This window comes from Anabrus simplex, chromosome 4, assembly GCF_040414725.1.
Source record: "Anabrus simplex isolate iqAnaSimp1 chromosome 4, ASM4041472v1, whole genome shotgun sequence".
In the NCBI taxonomy this organism is placed as follows: domain Eukaryota; kingdom Metazoa; phylum Arthropoda; class Insecta; order Orthoptera; family Tettigoniidae; genus Anabrus; species Anabrus simplex.
In genome coordinates this window covers 110,922,268-110,943,269 of record NC_090268.1, presented here as the reverse complement: position 1 = coordinate 110,943,269, position 21,002 = coordinate 110,922,268, and the positions used below count along the sequence as shown (strand labels likewise).

General features: G+C 37.2%; 1 protein-coding gene across 2 annotated transcripts in view; it reads left to right on the top strand.

Annotated features, from left to right (window-relative positions):
• Positions 1–21,002, top strand: part of LOC136872190 (membralin) — a 470,893-nt gene that overhangs the window by 123,973 nt on the left and 325,918 nt on the right. For both annotated transcript variants that reach the window (XM_067146026.2, XM_068227184.1), the window contains exons 10-11: positions 11,567–11,810; positions 18,345–18,435. In XM_067146026.2, coding sequence (XP_067002127.2) covers positions 11,567–11,810; positions 18,345–18,435 — 335 coding nt within the window. The remainder of the gene's footprint in view (positions 1–11,566; positions 11,811–18,344; positions 18,436–21,002) is intronic.

The following is a 21,002-nucleotide window of genomic DNA, read 5'->3' as shown; positions in this document are numbered from 1 at the left end:
ACAAATAAGCATTTTTAAATTTCCACCTTGTCGATACAGATTTAAAAAAAAAATATTCAAGGATTATTCGCGTAGATTAGTAACGACAAGGTGGAAAATAAAAAATAATTATTTGTGAATCGCCAGTGTTCACGGATTCTGCTTTTCTGCACAATTGCCTGCCTGCTACGTGATATTTAATCACTACTGATCTGCATTTAGGGCAGTCGCCCAGGTGGCAGATTCCCTATCTGTTGTTTTCCTAGCCTTTTCTTAAATGATTGCAAAGAAATTGGAAATTTATTGAACATCTCCCTTGGTAAGTTATTCCAATCCCTAACTCCCCTTCCTATAAACGAATATTTGCCCCAATTTGTCCTCTTGAATTCCAACTTTATCTTCATATTTTGATCTTTCCTCCTTTTAAAGAAACCATCCAAACTTATTCGTCTACTGATGTCCTCCCACGCCATCTCTCCACTGACAGCTCAGAACATACCACTTACATGTAATAGACTTTGTATTGATTAGGTGGTCTAATAATTACCTTACTGTTATTATTTCAATCACATACCACTTAGTCGAGCAGTTCGTCTCCTTTCTCCCAAGTCTTCCCAGCCCAAACTTTGCAACATTTTTGTAACACTACTCTTTTGTCGGAAATCGCCCAGAACAAATCGAGCTGCTTTTCTTTGGATTTTTTCCAGTTCTTGAATCAAGTAAATTTGGTAAGGTTCCCATACACTGGAACCATACTCTAGTTGGGGTCTCACCAGAGACAAATATGCTCTCTCCTTTACATCCTTACTACAACCCCTAAATACTCTCATAACCATGTGCAGAGATCTGTACTTACAATCCCATTTATGTGATTACCCCAATGAAGATCTATCCTTATATTAATACCTAGGTATTTACAATGATCCCCAAAGAGAACTTTCACCCCATCAATGCAGTAATTAAAACTGAGAGGACTTTTCCTATTTGTGAAACTCACAACCTGACTTTTATCCCTGTTTATCATCATACCATTGCCTACGGTCCATGCCACAACATTATCGTGGTCATTTTGCAGTTGCTCACAATCTTGTAACTTATTTATTACTTTGTACAGAATAACATCATCTGCGAAAAGCCTTATCTCTGATTCCACTTCTTTACACATCATTGATATATATAAGAAAACATAAAGGTCCAATAATACTGCCTTGAGGAATTCCCCTCTTAATTTTTACAGGGACAGATAAAGCCTCACCTACTCTAATTCTCTGAGTTCTATTTTCTAGAAACAGAGCCACCCATTCAGTCACTCTTTTTTCTAGTCCAATTGCACTCATTTTTGCCAGTAGCCTCCTATGATCTACCCTATCAAATGCCTTAGATAAGTCAATCGCAATACAGTCCAATTGACCTCCTGAATCCAGGATATCCCCCAAAACCTTATCAATTCCAGCTGCTTTTCTAGTTTTCAACTTTTGTATCTTACTGTTAATGTCATTGCTGTCATAGGTAAATTTTAATACTTCTTTAGTATTAGTCACCTCCTCTATCTGGACATTATCCTTGTAACAACAATCTTTACATACTGCTGACTGAATACTTCTGCCTTTTGAAGATCCTCGCATACACACTCCCCTTGTTCATTAATTATTGCTGGAATGGCCTTCTTGGAACCTGTTTCTGCCTTAAAGTACCTATACATACTCTTCCATTTTTCACAAAAATTAGTGTGGTCACCAATTATACTTGCCATCATGTTATCCTTAGCTGGCTTCTTTGCTAGATTCGATTTCGTAGTAAGTTCCTTCAATTTCTCCTTACTTCCACAGCCATTTCTAACTCTATTTCTTTCCAACCTGCACCTCCTTCTTAGTCTCTTTATTTCCCTGTTATAATATAGTGGATCTTTACCATTCCTTACCACCTTTGTAGGTATAAACCTATTTTCACATTCCTCAACAATTGCTTTAAACCCATCCCAGAGTCTGTTTACATTTTTATTTACCGTTTTCCACCGATCATAGTTACTTATTAAAAACTCCCTCATGCCCGTTTTATCAGCCATATGGTACTGCGTAACAGTCCTAATTTTAATTTCTTCCTTTCTTTCACATTTATTTTTAATTACCACAAAAACAGCTTCGTGATCACTAATACCATCTATTACTTTGGTTTCTGTATAGAGCTCATCGGGTTTTACCAGCACCACATCCAGAATATTCTTCCCTCTAGTTGGTTCCATCACTTTCTGAATCAGGTGCCCTTCCCATATTAACTTATTTGCCATTTGTTGGTCATGCTTCCTGTCGTTCGCATTACCTTCCCAATTGACATTTAGTAAATTGAGATCACCCACTACGATCACGCTCCTTTCCTTATCGTTTCCCACATAGCTGATTATCTCTGAATCAGCATCTGCGCTACCCTTTCCTGGTCTGTACACTCCAAAGACATCTAGTTGCCTATTATCTTTAGAAATTAGCCTTACCCCTAGAATTTCGTGCTTGTCTTTAACTTTTTTGTAGCTTACACATTCTTCTTTCATGAGAATGAATACTCCCCCTCCTGCCATTCCTATCCTATCTCTACGATACACCCTCCAGTTCCGTGAAAAAATTTCTGCATCCATTATATCATTTCTCAGCCATGATTCAACTCCTATTATAATATCTGGTAAGTATATATATATATATCTATTAAATTACCTAATTGTTTCTTTACAATACTTCTACAGTTGAGCACTAACAGTTTTATGTCATCCCTACTTGATTTCCAGTTCCCTGTTCCGTTAACACCGCTCCCTAGCGCAGTCTGTTTCCCTGAATGTACCTCCCTATAACCCTTCTAAACAAATTTCCTAAGTTATATGTACCACTGCGGTTTAAGTGAAGGCCATCTGAGCGCAGATCCCTATCTCCTACCCACCCATTAGGATCTAGAAATTTCACTCCCAGTTTCCCACATACCCACTCCATAGTCTCATTTAAATCCCAAATCACCTTCCAGTCAGTATCCCACCTACACAGTATTCCACTGATAACAATCTCTGCTTCCTTAAACTTCACCCGTGCTGCATTTACCAGATCCCACACATCCCCAACTATGTTGGTACTTATACCTGCTTGTCTTACGTTGTTAGTACTAACATGAAACACTACCACTTTCTCCTTTCCCTCCTCCTTCTCTTCTACTTTCCTCAACATCTGCTTTAACCTAATTCCTGGATAACACTCTACCCTGGTACCCTTTCCTCCACACACTTTCCCAACATGTCTAACCATAGAATCCCTCATGACCAGAGCCTCAACCCTACCCACCTCATTTGATCCCCTCCCCTCCTGGACAGTCCTATTTTCTCTCACTGCTGCAGAAGCTACTTCCTCCTCCCTTTTCTCCATCCTATGACCCTGTTCTACCTGTCTTTTCCTATCCACTACTCCACATTTCCCTTTCCTACCTCTTCCTTTTCACCTACTTCCAAACTTCTCGGCAACAGTTCTCTGTTCCTCATCTTCCCTCGGTTGTTCTACCTGCAGTGACTCGTACCAATTTCTCACTGACATCTGTCCTGAATTTTGATCCTGAATGGAGCCCTTAGCCTGCAATCTCCTTCCCCTTAAAACATTGGACCACCTGTCTTCCACAATTCCCCCATTTCCTTCCAATTCCTGTATTACACCTACTGTATCCTGTACATTGTTTGGAGGCCTACTTTCCTTCCTGTCCTCTGAGAGTATCCTAATTATCTCCCTCAAGCTCTCCAACTCCTCCCTCATACTCCTTAATGCCTGGCCACACCCACAGTTCCTACATTGTGGCATTCCTTAAAATGCTGAATACAAACGATTTTGCTCAAACTTAGCAACTATGAAACACACTGTAGACACACCAAAGTGAGTGAAAGTACGGAGAGCTACCCCTGCACATTCCGGAAGACGTGTTACATATGTAACATTTTTAAGGTTATAACAAACAGTTTTGAATAGGTGGAAATCTTTAGCTTTTTTTTAAACACTATATTGCTCTTCAGTACAGATTAATATGAAATTTATTACCTATGCATTCTATCGTGACGTTGAGAAAATTAGAATTTAAATTACCCTGTAAAATGCTACTTTTTAAAATGTAAAGGCAGTTTTGAATTAAAAGTCCAAATTGTTTTTTTCCCTTTAAATATGACATAGGAAGGCAGTTTTCTTCCATCTACAGTTACACAAAGCATAACTGTACACCCAACATCGAAAACTACGTGAGCCAGGAGCGTGTTGACAACCTTGACGCATATAAGACCCGCACCCCAATTTCGTGCCTCAAATTTAAAAAAAAAATGTATGCGGGGATTATTCGCATAGATATGGTATTCTCAACGCAGGTTTCATTATTCCAATCTTATTTGAAGACATTTCAACAAGAAGCACATGACGCAGTTATGATATACCTGATTATATTTTGAATTATAATAAACTGACACGTTCTAGGCTTCGATCCCTTAATATATGCCTGAGCTAACACTTACTATCTAATGTGCCAACCAACTCCTCCTATGTTCCTACTGTATCCCATTAGCATTATGATATTCCGTCCCTAATTAGACCTTCGTAAATAATAGGTTGAGTAATTCACACAGAAAATCACCACACAGATCACCAAAAACTCATGACATTATCTGTTATTCAAACTACTAAGATTGAATTATTATCATAGTATAATCACACATGCCAATCAAGATAGCAAATTTAGAAAGCTAAATTCTGTTAAATACACACAAAAATAATACATACTGTGACTTGCAGTAATACGCTACGTGTTAGCTCTCTTCGTCGCTTTGATAACCTCAGGGTAAACTGTCTGTCTGTTAGATCATCAGCCCAGAGGCTGGTTGGATCCTCAAATAGCATCACCAAAGGCTGTGCAGTTATAGGGAAACCACGAAAACCAATGGCAGTACCAAAATGAGGCGTACTAGGCAAGATGAGGAGTGAGGTAGTTTGCCATTGCTTTCCTCACTGGGCCAGACAGTGCTACTGTAGCACAACTAACCCTATGAGCAACACCTTTCAAGACACTCTCACACTGGTTGTGCTCTGAATATCATTAATCAGCACCACCCATACCCCAGCAGCTTCCATATTGTCACAGCCATGGATGAGACTGGGACTTCAGTGGAAGCTACACTTTACTCTGGCCTGTACCAAGAGATGGATGCAAAAGTACTGTATCCATCAAGAAATGACAGCAGGCAGACAGGGTAAACTATACATTATATATTATACATCTTGCATCTAATAAAGCTGAAAAGAAGACAATAATAACAATGTTATTTCACATTATGATTACAACACAGGTTACTGACTTGGTTGCCAGTGTCTAGGTCGCACATGGCTTTCGTTTCCTCTTATGGTTTCGGGATATACGGTGCTTGTGTTTATTGTCTTATTTAGCAGCACATCTTCACGTCATTTTAGACCTGGTTATTGATTTGCTGGCAGGACCTAGTGTTTACAGTGCACTATGTCTTCTGGTATAGGCTAGAGCAATTTTGTTATTTTCATAGATCTGTTTCTGTCTTAACCTTGGCTTTAACAATATGAAGGTGACTGAAGTATGAGCGATGCTAGTAATGCTATTCCTTATGCAGCCAGTCCCTGTTATGAATGGTGTGAAAATTTTGCTCATAGGGTTGGTTGGTGCATGCATTTCAGTGGGCTTGGCAGACTGATATGTAATAGCCACTCTGGCTTGTTGAGGAAAGCAACGGGAAACTACCTCACTTGTCATTTCCCTAGTACACCTCTTCAATGATGCCTAGGCCATCTATGACAGATGATGGCAGAGCTGTTCAGGATCCAACCATTGTTAGGGCTGACGACTGTACATACATACATACATACATACATACATACATACATACATACATACATACATACATACATACTATCTTACCCAAAATGAACCTGAAACATTGTTTTTGTAGGCTTCACTATTCATATAATTATGCTTTACTGCTACTTGTTATCATCAATCCTATTCAATTCCAACTTGGATTTTTAACACCTAAAGATTTAACTTTTAACAACAACTGATTGTATCTCTACTTTTCCAACCCAGCAAAATAATGGAATAAAAGAATACGCCTTCTCTAATATCTTCAGAGACTATAGTTCCAGTAATTTGGACATGTGATGCCACCAGCATACTGTTGCAGCTTAAATATTTTTTTCTTCCATGGTCTTCATCACTTTTGTTAGTTTCATCTAACGTAGTATGCTAATTATAAGACACTGAATACTCAGATTAATACTAAATGACTATTATATTCATGATTATACCATTCTAATAGTTTCAGAGTCCATTTGTCACTGATAACATTGTTTCTGTCAAGTTTCATAGTACCAGGTGAGTTGGCTGTGAGGTTAGAGGTGCGCAGCTGTAAGCTCGCATCCGGGAGATAGTGGGTTTGAACCCCACTGTCGGCAGCCCTGATGTTGGTTTTCCGTGGCTTCCCATTTTCACACCAGGCAAATGCTCGGGCTGTACGTGAATTAAGGCTGCTTCCTTCCAATTCCTAGGCCTTTCCTGTCCCATCATCGCCATAAGACCCATCTGTGTCGGTGCGACATAAAGGAAAAAAAAGTTCTGTAGTATTTTGTATTACTGCCAAAGCGTATAACTGTATCAGACAAGGGGCTTCTTAATTCAGGTGCCATGTTCAGCAGAACTTTGTCACGTTTGTTCCCTCGCTCCTGCATTCTCACTGCTTCAATTGATATTTCTAATTAGCACCACGGGAAGATGGCACCATTGCCCCCCCCATGACCACCAAATAAAAATTATGTCAAAATTTTTTATTTCATGCAAATTTCTCTGAATGTGTTGTTTTCCTGAGTAATTATATCTTTTTGATGAACTCCGGTTAATATCCTTGATTTCAAATTGAAAATGATAAGATGGTAATAGTTCCTTTCTGCGTCCAGGGTGGGAACGTAAAAGAAATCCAGGCCAGCTTACTTTCAGGGTTCAGTGTTTACATTTTTCAATATGTGAGTTCCGAAAAGAGAACGGCTTCTTAATAAACACCTTATTTGCCAGTAATGATGATGGATGTCTTCATCCTACGAATCGTTGGCTGTAGAAGAATATGATCTATTTGACGCTTTAATTCTAAATCTATCTAAAATCCTTAACCAAAATTGATAAATAGCACTTCCAGGATACCTTAACTATAATCATTTAAGTTTGAAAGTTGTGAAAAAGAAAATGAAATGAAGGAAAAATTATTATCTTACATTGAATTAATCAAATCTGCTTCAGTAGCATAAACTATCAATGTTGATCATTGATACAAGGTGTCTGGGTTAAAGGTATAATAATATAAAATTTAATACCTTGAGTAGTGGAGATATTTGTAGCCACACTCGAGAAAATATTCCGTACACGAAATAATAATAATAATAATAATAATAATAATAATAATAATAATAATAATAATAATAATAATAATAATAATAATAATAATAATAATAATAATAATAATAACTAAAATTAAATGAACTCGGAAAGTAACAAAAATAACAATGCGAAAATAGAGAATAGTAAAATTACACACTAGCGGTGGTTACACATCAAAACTTGGAAATACGACGGTAGATAATAAATACGCAAAATCAAACCATTTGCGAAGGAAAACTTACATGCCTAATAAACGACAACTAAGGACAGTAGTGTGGAATGTGCAAGGGCCCTATTGAGTTCCATGTGAAGGTAGGATGCTATGGTGAAGAAAAGGTTAGCAAGAATCGCCCTCTAGCTGAACTGTAGCCTACTCCTGTCAAATAACACTAAAGGGTCCGCTGAAAGCTTTAGTCCCCATCCGATAGACAAATTACCATCAGCAGCTCATATGCCCTCACTCCATATGAACACTACAGAGAGGTTTGGAATTGAATCCAGGCTTTTGGTTGCAATCAAGTGATTAGAAATTGTATACACCACCTACTCTTCCGGCCAACATTCTGATGGAGAATATTTTTTTGACACACCGGTCTTGAACCGGCTAACCACAGTGTCAGACCATACAGACCTTACGCTTTAACAGTCATGCCCACCGGGTGTGCTTGAAGCCCACGTGTGTGTTGGGAAGTCCAGAGAGAATTTGCACGAAAAATGTACATGTTGTTAACATATACAGCGTATACGTATACGAACGCTAGCGCTGTGCCACGTCCGGGGAGCCACCTGGTGGCGAATGAACGTAGCATTTCCACTTCTATTATAACGTCCAAATTTAAAAAGTCATTGTTTAAGGAGCCTTTCTTGTGGACAGATGAGGTTTTCTTCTGATGACGCAGAGCACAGTTCTCTGTGAAATATAAAGAATTTCACCTTATTTTCTTGACATGGTATAAGCCCAAAAGCCTATGCAGTATCATGTCTAGTAGTTATGGATTTCACTGGGTGAGATAAAACAAATCATCGTTGCGCCTCAAAATGCCTTTATGTGACAATGTCGAAGGGACCAATGCTGACCTGCAGCACATGTATCACTTAGAACGAAAATTCGTTGATATAGTTCATGCAGTACTAAACCTTAGATGACAGAACCTTTCTGCTCAGAGTTCTGAGCTGAGATATCACATAGCAGTTTTCCTAGGTGCAACGACAAAATAACCTTTCTTATACTTCCTGCTATCCTATATCAGTTTATTTGTGCTAGCATATATTTCAGTTGTTTATCATTTCATTATTATTTTCTTCTTTTCTTTTTATCCATCGTTATTGTTTGAGAATTAGCTAAATCATATTGCCGCAGTGTCATTTTTACGAAACAGTCTTGGTTCAGTATAGAAATGAAACAGTGTCTAAGATGAATAGAGCAGCTATTGTCGAACTATGATGAATTTTAGGGCAAGATTATGACTGAAGATAAAGCGATAAACGAACACCAAATTCATAAAGATTCTTTTGAAATGAAATATTTCAAGATTTGTTCTAAAGATTGGGGTAAGATAAACCAGTTGCGTACTCCACAAAATCATGTCAATAACCATTCACATTTAAATTCGACACACACACTTGTTGCAATTCAGTGGACAATTCTTGCAACGCAAAGTTTCTGCGGTGTGATTGATCTAGTAACAAATGGTTAGCCTTTTATGACAAGTTTAAATTAGTTGTTCCTCAAATGGCTCAATTTCCACAGTGAAGAAATTCCGTTATTTTGGTAGCTCATTAGTTGATGATGCAGTACAGGTGATTCAAGGTTTGGAGATATCAGAGGCAAACTATAAGGCAGTGTGGAAATTATTACAAAAGCATTTCCAAAATAAACCTCTCATGATTCACAAACCTAAGCTGATGAAATAGTGTGGTTCATCAGTGTACAATTTATTGAAGAACATTGTTCAAAGACATTTGTATGCAATACAAGCATTAGATCAGCCAACTAAAAACTGGGACAGTTTGACTCGTACACAAAGGGACAGCCGGGAAAGCAGCGTATAAATGAGGACAAAACAGTAACTGTTGAGGGAATTTCTGGAAAAAAGCAATTTTTATTTTTTGAAAAAATGAACAATCTAAGTAAAGCACCACTAAACTCATTCTCAGAGTTTCAGAAAACAGTATAATTTTAATAATAATTGTTTTCAACATGCGCATCACTTTAAATACAAGCTGTGATAAAAACAGCCCTCAGCTTGTCCCAGGTGGGCGCTAACCACTACGGTGGCTGCCGAGGCAGTGGATGGACAATGTTATAGAAGATATACATGCTGTGAACCTCAACCTTGGAGGCGTCCTAGGAAGAATAAAATTGCTGAATTGTAGCTGAACAGTAGACCCAATTTCATGGGGGGAAAAAATGCTAGGAAAAAGAGTCATAGAGATGTACTTTGATCTGAACTTAATGTACATGTAAACTAAATAATACCTATACATGAACTTTCTTGAAATGCATATAGAGCAACAAATGAAATTAACCAATATGAAGAAAACTCCTGCAATTTCAATACACTCCAGCAAAACTAAATTGCTAAATTTAGTAATATGTTGTCATTCTAGACCTACTTCTTGCTGCATACCCATAGTGAGGTATGATCAGTCTCTCTTCTTTGTTAACACCGGGCGGGTTGGCCATGCGGTTAGGGGTGCACAGCTGTGAGCTTGCATCCGGGAGATAGTGGATTCGAACCCCAACGTTGGCAGCTCTGAAGATGGTTTACCGTTGTTTCCCATTTTCACACCAGGCAAATGCTGGGGCTGAACATTAATTAAGGCTATGGCCTTTCCTATCCCATCATCGCCATAAGACCTACCTGTGTCGGTGTAACGTAAAGCAAATAGAAAAAAAAATTCTTTGTTAACAGTGGGAATAACTTTCAAATTATTGTGAAAGCCTGGTATGTATGCTAAGAGCTTAGAACCACTTTTTCTAGTGTTGTATGTCTACTGTTCACTATAAAAGTGACCAAGTATGAACAATGCTACCACCACCATTCCTTATGCAGCTAGTGGAAATGTGACTAATTGGGTTGGTTGATCTACTTGTTTCAGTGGGCTTGGCAGCCTGTTATGTTGTAGTTATGGCTTGGTAAGGAAATCCCTGGAAACTACCTTACTCCTAATTTTTCTAGTATGCCCCTTCAGTGACATCTGTTGGTGAAATTGTTGGATTCTAATCATTCATCAAACTGCGTAGGGAATGTGCATGTACACAAGTATGCTAAATTTTCATAGGGATACGTCTGCAATAGTCTCATTTACTCTTCACATTTAATGAGGTGAGATTGGAGAAATTCTAAGTGTGTTCTTCCTAATTCCTCTTGGAAAGAATAGTTGCAATAATGATTCAGCTTGGCCCAAAATTGCTGGCAAAGTGACGCTTCCAAAAGTGCTTGACAACATTGCCCTTATAAGTTTTTAACTGCAGTACCAGCAGTTGCTGCTGTCGATATAATGAACGGTCTTTATTATCAGCAATTACTGATACAAAAGTGACATAATTTCTGTCATATAACATTATCCTTGCACTTTGTGGTAGGATTGTGTAATAGTTTGCTAATAATAGTTCCATTTACATAGGCTATCTCTGGAACAAATGAAAGTTGTCATTTATAGTAGCTTTGAACTTTGTGGTTTTTCCCTTGCCGCAAGATACTCCTTGTGTTTACTGTGTGCGTGTTGAAATTTGATAGTCTTTTTTTTTTTTTTGGAAGGTAAGTGATGAAAATATTGAGAGAGTAAACCATCTTCTGGCCTACAGATTATTTACGGTGCAGTTCAAATCCACTACCTCTATGACTACATAATCTGTAGTGCATAGCTAACTCGCATGATGTTCTCGTAATGTGTGTTAAAATTTGTTACATCTTCTATTCTTTTCTAATTCCTGACATATTTGAGTGGATGTTAATACTACATTAAAAGTTTTCTTGATTGCAACCAATTTGATAAAGCTTTCTAGAGGTTCCTTATTTGAAATTCCTGGGCTGTACCAAGTTTTGGCATGTTAGTTTTGTTCTTTCAGTCTAATGTACCAGATACTACTATGAATACTTTTATATTTACCATTTTTATTTCTTGTTTCCAGTGTTTCCTGAAGATGAATATATTGTGGAATATTCATTAGAATATGGCTTCCTCAGACTCTCTCCAGGAACTAGGCAGCGACTCAACATACCTGTAAAAATTGTTACTTTGGATCCTAGTAAAGATGCATGTTTTGGAGATGCTTTTAGTCGCTTCATTTTGGATGAATTTCTGGGTTATGATGATTTGCTTATGGCAAGCATTAAAACCTTAGCAGAACAGGAAGATAATAAAGGATATTTACGGTAAGAATTACTTTAGAACATAATTTGCATTGCAATCTATGCTTAACATTAGCAGTAAAACTTATGTTATTGCCATTGAAAAATGAAAATTGTATAGTTCAGGTCAATCAATTCCCAGGCTAATCTCATAAATAGTTCATTGTGTACCTTACACAGTACTGACCCCCATCACCTTCAAAGTACAGGTGAGGAGGCTAGACATCAATCCCAGTGGGGCTGCCAGGATCGTAAGCATTCCAGGAATTAATTTTCTCCCACCGTGTTGAAAACAATTTGCTATTGCGTTTGAATTTCCTTCACCATTTGAAGTCATTGCCACTTCAGGTACATTCTCAGTTTTGGGGATGGGAAGAAGTTGCAGAGTCCAGAGTTGGGCAGTAGAGAGGATGTGACTTTGAGATGATGATGTTCTTGTCCACAGACCATTAAGACAGGAGAGTAGATCGACAGATGCATTGTCATAGTGAATTGAGCCATGGGTTGTTTCACCACTGACATGTCCTTCCATAGACATTTAAAAACTTTTGCATAGAAACCAGCATTAATTATTTGACTGTATTTGCAGATAGTCAGGCACACTTTTGCAATCAGCACATTGGTCAACCAGGTCTCATATCATCATCATCAATCGATGTTCTGCCCTCCTTATAACAGAGAAACCACTCTACTCCCCAAAAAATGCCATCCTCATCATTTAATAATATATTGATGCTGTTTTCCCAGATTTGAAGGAGAATTTGATGCAGACATACTGTTAACATATCCTCAATTTCACTGTTAGCAGAGAGCACTTGGTATCAAGTTACGAGCACATGTCTAGTGTCACTCTTGATGCACAGAACAAGCTGGTTTTCGGGACACTTACTCATCATAGCACTTGGAGTACTGCTTTTGGCTAGTAACAATGATAACATAACTTCATACATGAAGTGCAGTCTGGAAATTGAATGACTAGACCTCATAGAGATTCAGAAATGTGTTTGACAGTGCTTTTCCCGAGGAACTAAAGCCTGAAAATACATTTGCACTATTCATGAAATTCCTTTCAGAACATAAAATATTTCATATCTCCCAATTCTAACGTGAAAGAGTCTTTGTAGAGAAGTAAAATTTTGAAGTATCTAGTTTCTTTAGACAGCTTAGTACAGCATTTTGTGCTTTCACTTAAACCCCATATGTATGATGTCATTTTATTGTGTAGATGGTATGCTTAGACAGAATGCTCATCATCATCATCATCATCATCATCATCATCATCATCATCATCATCATCATGGTCATTAGGGTATTAATTACTAACTTATTTTATATTTTCTTGTCTATTACCAAATCTGTATAAATGCTAGTGGCGACTCCTGACTTCTCTTTCGGGGATGTAACTGAAAAAAATTGCAAGCATCAATGCAAACAGACCGTCATTCCAAAACATTTTTCAAGAGAAAACAACAAACAACGCCAACAGAAAAGTTTATTTAAGATCTCACATCCTCTAATCCAATGGTCTGTTTCGTAAATATTTTTGTTGAAATGACTAACACACGACTTACATTGTGTTCAGAGTTGGACACGGTTGTCCTTCATTTATAATTCTGCTTTTCTCCGTAAAAGAAAGTATACTAAATGGTTCTCTTAATAATCGTTCAATTACACAATGGTTAGAAATCAGTTCAGTTTGCGCAGTAGAAACGTCTGATCCTGGCGCTCCTACATCCATGCCTGCTGAACTACTCTCTGATTGGTATGATATCATTTCAAAATTGTATCATTCTTGTATTTTCGTTGTTTAATATTTACACTACAAGCAACAAAACTGAATCATTTATATTACAACAACACACATTTGTCATGTATCATCATTTATAGCTCAAGAAAAGAGCCACTCACAAGCAAGAACTCCAGTATTTCACGAAATAGCAAATAAATCCTGGCCACATGCGATAACTTACAATACAGGATTCCACCTTGCACCGCCCTCTTGACGGATGTGGCTGCTCATTCCGCATTCCACTCCCACGAAAGGGATCAACAAACAACAAGGGTCTAATGTTCGTGCTGCCATCTCTGGAGTAGTTTGGCAATTAGTAGCAATCACTAGCCAGTGACGCTTGTTTCATCCATCTCTGAGTATCAATAACTGTGCGTTTGAATTTTATATAAATAACAATTAATATTTATTTTTCATTGAAAATACATGGGATGTAACATATCAATCGTATGTATGGGAAATTCGCCACTGATAGGCTTTCTTCTGTTCTCTACTTTCCTCCCTTCTAGATAATTTTTAAATTGGTTTCCAGATTTTTCCAAGAGAATAAGTAGTAAGATATTCAGATTGGGAGCTCCTACCAGAGTACAAATTAATGTTCTATCTTGAGATCTAGCAGTGTGTTCGGGAGAGAGGAAATTTAACAAGAACAACAACAGACATAATGAAATAATAATGACGTTTGATCTCCAGAGAGGCCTGGTGCAGGTCTTTTGAGTTGAAGTCCATTGGCCATCTGCATGCCTGTGAGGATGGGGCCCTACCGAGGTTGAAATCTAATGCTGAAGATGGCAAAACACCCAGTCCTCAAGCCAGAGTAATTTACCAATTAAGGATAAAAATTCCCAACCCATCTCGGAATCAAACTCGGGGCCCCTCAGACCAAAGGCCAACATGCTAATCAGTTGGCCACAGTGCCAGATTAAAATGACTTGGAAAGAATAGCTAGAAATATATGTACCTATAGAGTAGTCCACCAGTCCAATTCCTTGGCTGAATGATCAACATTCTGTCCTTCAGTTCATAGAACCCCAGGTTCAGTTCATGGCCGAGTCAGAGATATTAACTCTGTATGGTTAATTCTTGTGGCTCAGGGACTGGGTGTTTGTCTCAATACACTTCTCATCATCTACACACCAGAAACATGCAGTAGTGAATGGATCCCTCCACATAGGGTTGGCTTCAGGAAGGACACCCAGCTGTAAAACTGGGCCAGTTCCATATGAATTGTCAACCCGAAGTAAGTAGGAAAAGATCAAGAAGAAAGAAAAAAAGATGCAGATTGTACCACCAGACCCTTATCATTCTGCTAGTTCTTACTGTCAATATTCCTCTGCTTGCTACTTCTCAGCAACGTAAAACGAACCAATCTTTCACAAGAAGTCTTTAATCTAATGGGAACAAGAAAGGTTCACCTATTCAATACCATACAATGTTATAAAATAATTTATAACATTTTATTCTTCTTAGTACTGGTTTCGATGCTGGTGTGCATCATCATCAGCCATAAAATTAGAAAAACATACAATGACAAGGTTACAAAAACAATGCATAAAGTGTACACAAATTTTAGAAAATTAGGCTGGTGTGTATGCATCCCTGAATGAAAAAGTAACTAGGGCCCGTTTGAAATGGTTTGGCCATGTCAAACGAATGGACAATAGATGGACAGCAAAACAATAGCTACACACAGTCGTGGCCGAAAAACGACCGGTAGGATGACCTAGGAAGAGATGGCTGGACCAAGTGAAAGAGGACATAGGAACAAGAGGAGTCAGCTGGGATGTCGTGTTGAGAGAAGAGTGCTACATGGACAAACAGAAGTGGAGAGAGCTCGTAAACCACACCCGGGCAACTGGAGTGCAAAACTGATGATGATGATGATGATGAGGCATGACTTAATTAAAAACGTGATCGTAAACATTAACTTATAACCTAAACCTGAAAATATAGCACCAAATGTCTTAAAACTTTGTATATACTTCCTCTTGACAAGAGTTCTCTAAATCTAAAAGCGTTGAATAATATGTGAGCAGATTAAATTGAGCCAAGGACAAAAACTAAAATCTCACTATTTTAAAAGTCCGAGAGCATATTTCCTTATTTTGTAAGATTATTTGTCTAAAAGATTTTCTTGCTGAACATCCACTGAGTCTTGAAGTAACAGGTGCAATTAATAAGAAAACATTTTACTATTGGTTAAAAAAGTCTGTCGTTAAAATAACGTAACCAGTCATAAGACGTAAAAACTTCTAGAACTAAAAAGAACGTGAAGAAACTTCAAACACTGTTTTGTATAATAAAATACATGTCTTCTCTAACTTAAAGTACCTGGCTGGATTCGGTCTGCTGAGTATTAAATAACAAAATTATTTTATTTTTTATTTTAAATGAAAATATTCTCGGTTCAAAATGGACCTGAAGCAGATAAAGAAAAAGAGAAGAATGTTAAGAAAAGCCTTTGAAAAAAAGATAAAAGATGATAAGGCACTGTCGTAAGAATTAATGTGAATATGTGACTCACCTCTGGCAGCGTGTATGATGTTTATAATCAAACGTTAGAGACGACACTGTGAGCTGCAAGACACCGTGACCAGTGTACCTGTGTTGGAGGGGAAGGGAGGAGTAAGTAGATCAGGGGAGGTACTGAGGGGAGATAGCAGGAATAGGTAGGGAAAGTGGGAAGGGGAAGGAGGGGCTTAGAGCTGATGGCATTATTAGCAAATAGTATTGAAGAAGCTAAATTTCAAGTAGAGGAATTAGAACGATTAGCAGCGAAGGTTGGGTTGAAAATTTCTTTTGAGAAAACAGAAATGATGCGATCTTTTCAAGCTGACACTTCATATATTATGTTAAATAATACTCAGAAAATAGTTGTAGACGAATTTAAATATCTTGGTGAGATTATAACTTGAAATGCTAACAAAAAAGCATCCATAGATAGTAGAGCTCAAAAATTGAGACGAGCACAACAAATTAGCTGGCCGAGTTACAAGAAACAGTCTCTTTCGATTAATGCTAAATTTTGACATTATTACTCTGTCATGAAGCCAGAATCAACATATGCAAATGAAACATTATTTAAACTGAATCCTCAGTCAAAAACAGACAAACTGCAGAAAGTTGATAGAAAAATTCTTCGGACATTTATTAATAAAAAACACCAGATTTATGGCCAGTGGAGACTTTTGACAAATTCAGTACTTTACAAGGAAAGTGAATCAATCAATCATTGACACGATGCGAAAATGGAAAATTGCATTCTTTGGACACATATACCGCTTACCAATTTCTAGACTTCTGAAACAATTATTGATTTATTTTGGAATAGTAAAAAAACAACAAAAAAAAACAACAACATGGTTTAAAGAAATACAAATGGATTTAGATGAATTGAAAATTACTGAAGATCAAATTGAAAATAGAGAAGAGAAACAGATTCTAAATAACAAGTACACAAGTCTATCACTAAAAAAATATTACTGCTTTGAAGAAGTTTTGGGAAAGGAAAAAGTTGTTAAGTGTTAAAAGTTGAACTTACGGTATTCTTTGAAGACTTTGTTGTGTAAGGTTTGATTTTGGTGCTCCAATGAGGGCTTAAACAGTGTAAATAAAAATAATACAGTACATTGGAATTATTTTTTTTCTTTCCATTGATTCATTTTTATATATAAATAACAGCAAAAAACAACAACTTTGAAAGAGGCAAAAAAGGCATTAAACTATCAAATAGGCTACTAAGCCAAAAAAGGCAAAATGATAACTCATCCTACCTTTCCCAAATGTACGGAAACATTTTTGTCCCTATATGACACTTCAATATATACACCCAGATAAAAAAAGCATTTTGCCTAACTTCCAGGCTCTACTTATTATTACAATCACACATATATATACCATCAGCCTAGTCAGTACTCAGTTTTAAGTGTTAATTTATCGTATTGACTTGGCTGATGGTATATGTATGTGTGATTTTAAGGATTAATAAAATTGGTTTTGCATCGCACTGACACAGATAAGTCTTATGGCAATGATGGGATAGGAAAGGACTAGGAGTGGGAACTCACAGCTGCACACCCTTAAGCACTCATCAACTCGCTCGGTGACAGTGTTTTCAATTAGCAGTTTGTTATGTATGGAAGCAAAGTATTGTGTAGGACTTACATTGATAACTGTGTTGAGCTTTTTTGACCTCAAAATGGAATGGTTTCCCCATTAGACAGATCAACATAAATGATTTCCCTTTGTCTCTCCCGACCCTTTGCTGCTTTTATTTTCTCTCTTCTCCTCTAACCACCTGATGTAGTTTCTGTTGAATAATTCCTTTTTTTTCATTACAAAATAATTTTTTTTTTTTTTTGGTCATGTGCTATATCTTCAGTCATCATCCTTTCAGCTAATTCTTTTTGTGGTTTAATAAACCCGATGTTTAGCCTTTTAAAACAGCAGCCGTCACCACTAACACAATCCTGATTATGATTATATCTGGTTTTCCATTTTCACATGAACTGTACCTTAAAGAAGGCCGCAGTTTCTTCTTTCCCAGTCCTGTCCCGTCGTGGCCATTAGGTGTGTCTTAATTGGTGTGGCATAAAACAAATTAACATTATTACCACAAGTGTTATCTTTGTTGGTCTAGGCATTTATATATTGATTTTTGTGAAAGGAAAAATGTATCAGTTTTTAACTTTTTTTAATTGAAATTACTGGAGAATGACCTATAGATTTACCACTGCAAAGTTATTTTTTAGATTAAATTATTGTTTCAGAAATGTTGTTACTGGAGAGCACTATCGTTTTGTCAGTATGTGGATGGCCAGGACATCATACGTAGCTGCCTTTTTCATAATGCTAGTCTTTGTAAGTATTCTTACTAATTATATATATATATATATATATCTTATTTTTGGTAAGTTTTAATAGTTTACATATCTGTAAAATTTACTTCAGTTGCCAATTAAAAATCTCCACATGATAATTCTTTGGGATTACACCTTTAAGCAATTACTTTTACTTCAGTTGCCAATTAAAAATCTCCACATAATAATTCTTTGGGATTACACCTTTAAGCAATTACTTTCTGTGCTTGGTATATTGCATTCCAAAAATATTCATAGCCATTGTATATAGTTCTTTTAGACTGACAAGTGCCTTCTCTGTGGTTCGAATTCCATTGTACACATGACAAAGGAAAGGAAATTGACTCAGTACAACAAAGAATGAATGCTCAGAGAATAAATTAAAGAAATGAACCACAAGATATGAGTCTTTTCCAAAGAGGCAAAGAATAGCAACTTCTTCGTAGAGTTTATGAACCCATGTCACCACATACTCTGGTGAAAGAAGAATTTGTAAGCCACGAAAAAGTTAAAGATGAGACACATGAAATTCTAGGTGTAAGGCTCATTTCTAAAGATAATAGGCAACTTGATATATTTGGAGTGTACAGATCGGGAAAGGGTAGCACTGATGCGGATTCGGAATTATTTGATAGGATAGTCAGCTATGTGGGAAATGACATGGAAAGAAATGTGATTGTAGCGGGAGATCTGAATTTGCCAGATGTAAATTGGTTAGGAAATGCGAACGACAGGAAGCATGACCAACAAATGGCAAATAAGTTAATATGGGAAGGACAGCTGATTCAGAAAGTGATGGAACCAACCAGAGGGAAAAATATTTTGGATGTGGTGCTGATAAAACCAGATGAGCTCTATAGGGAAACTGAAGTAATAGATGGTATTAGTGATCATGAAGCTGTTTTTGTGGTAGTTAAAAATAAATGTGATAGAAAGGAAGGTCTTAAAAGTAGGACTGTTAGGCAGTACCATATGGCTGATAAAGCAGGTATGAGGCAGTTTCTAAAAAGTAACTATGATCGGTGGGAAATGGTAAATAAAAATGTAAACAGACTCTGGGATGGGTTTAAAGAAATTGTTGAGGAATGCGAAAACAGGTTTGTACCTTTAAGGGTGGTAAGGAATGGTAAAGACCCACCTTATTATAATAGAGAAATAAAGAGACTAAGAAGGAGGTGCAGACTGGAAAGAAATAGAGTTAGAAATGGCTGTGGAAGTAAGGAGAAATTGAAGGAACTTACTAGAAAATTGAATCTAGCAAAGAAGGCAGCTAAGGATAACATGATGGCAAGCATAATTGGCAGTCATACAAATTTTAGTGAAAAATGGAAGGGTATGTATAGGTATTTTAAGGCAGAAACAGGTTCCAAGAAGGACATTCCAGGAATAATTAATGAACAAGGGGAGTGTGTATGTGAGGATCTTCAAAAGGCAGAAGTATTCAGTCAGCAGTATGTAAAGATTGTTGGTTACAAGGATAATGTCGAGATAGAGGAAGAGACTAAGGCCAAAGAAGTAATAAAATTTACATATGATAACAATGACATTTACAATAAGATACAAAAGTTGAAAACTAGAAAAGCGGCTGGAATTGATCAGATTTCTGGGGATATAGTAAAGACAATGGGTTGGGATATAGTACCATATCTGAAGTACTTATTTGATTATTGTTTGACCGAAGGAGCTATACCAGATGAATGGAGAGTTGCTATAGTAGCTCCTGTGTATAAAGGAAAGGGTGATAGACATAAAGCTGAAAATTACAGGCCAGTAAGTTTGACATGCATTGTATGTAAGCTTTTGGAAGGCATTCTTTCTGATTATATTAGACATGTTTGTGAAATTAATAACTGGTTCGATAGAAGGCAATTCGGTTTTAGGAAAGGTTATTCCACTGAAGCTCAACTTGTAGGATTCCAGCAAGATATAGCAGATATCTTGGATTCTGGGGGTCAAATGGACTGTATCGCGATTGACATGTCTAAAGCATTTGATAGGGTGGATCATAGGAGACTACTGGCAAAAATGAGTGCAATTGGACTAGACAAAAGAGTGACTGAATGGGTTGCTATATTTCTAGAAAATAGATCTCAGAGAGTTAGAGTAGGTGAAGCTTTGTCTGACCCTGTAATAGTTGAGAGGGGAGTTCCTCAGGGCAGTGTTATCGGACCTTTATGTTTTCTTATATATATAAATGATATGAGTAAAGGAGTGGAATCGGAGGTAAGGCTTTTTGCGGATGATGTTATTCTCTATAGAGTGATAAATAAGTTACAAGATTGTCAGCAACTGCAACGTGACCTCGAAAATATTGTGAGATGGACAGCAGGCAATGGTATGTTGATAAACGGGGCTAAAAGTCAGGTTGTGAGTTTCACAAATAGGAAAAGTCCTCTCAGTTTTAATTACTGCGTTGATGGAGTGAAAGTTCCTTTTGGGGATCATTGTAAGTATCTAGGTGTTAATATAAGGAAAGATCTTCACTGGGGTAATCACATAAATGGGATTGTAAATAAAGGGTACCGATCTCTGCACATGGTTATGAGGGTGTTTAGGGGTTGTAGTAAG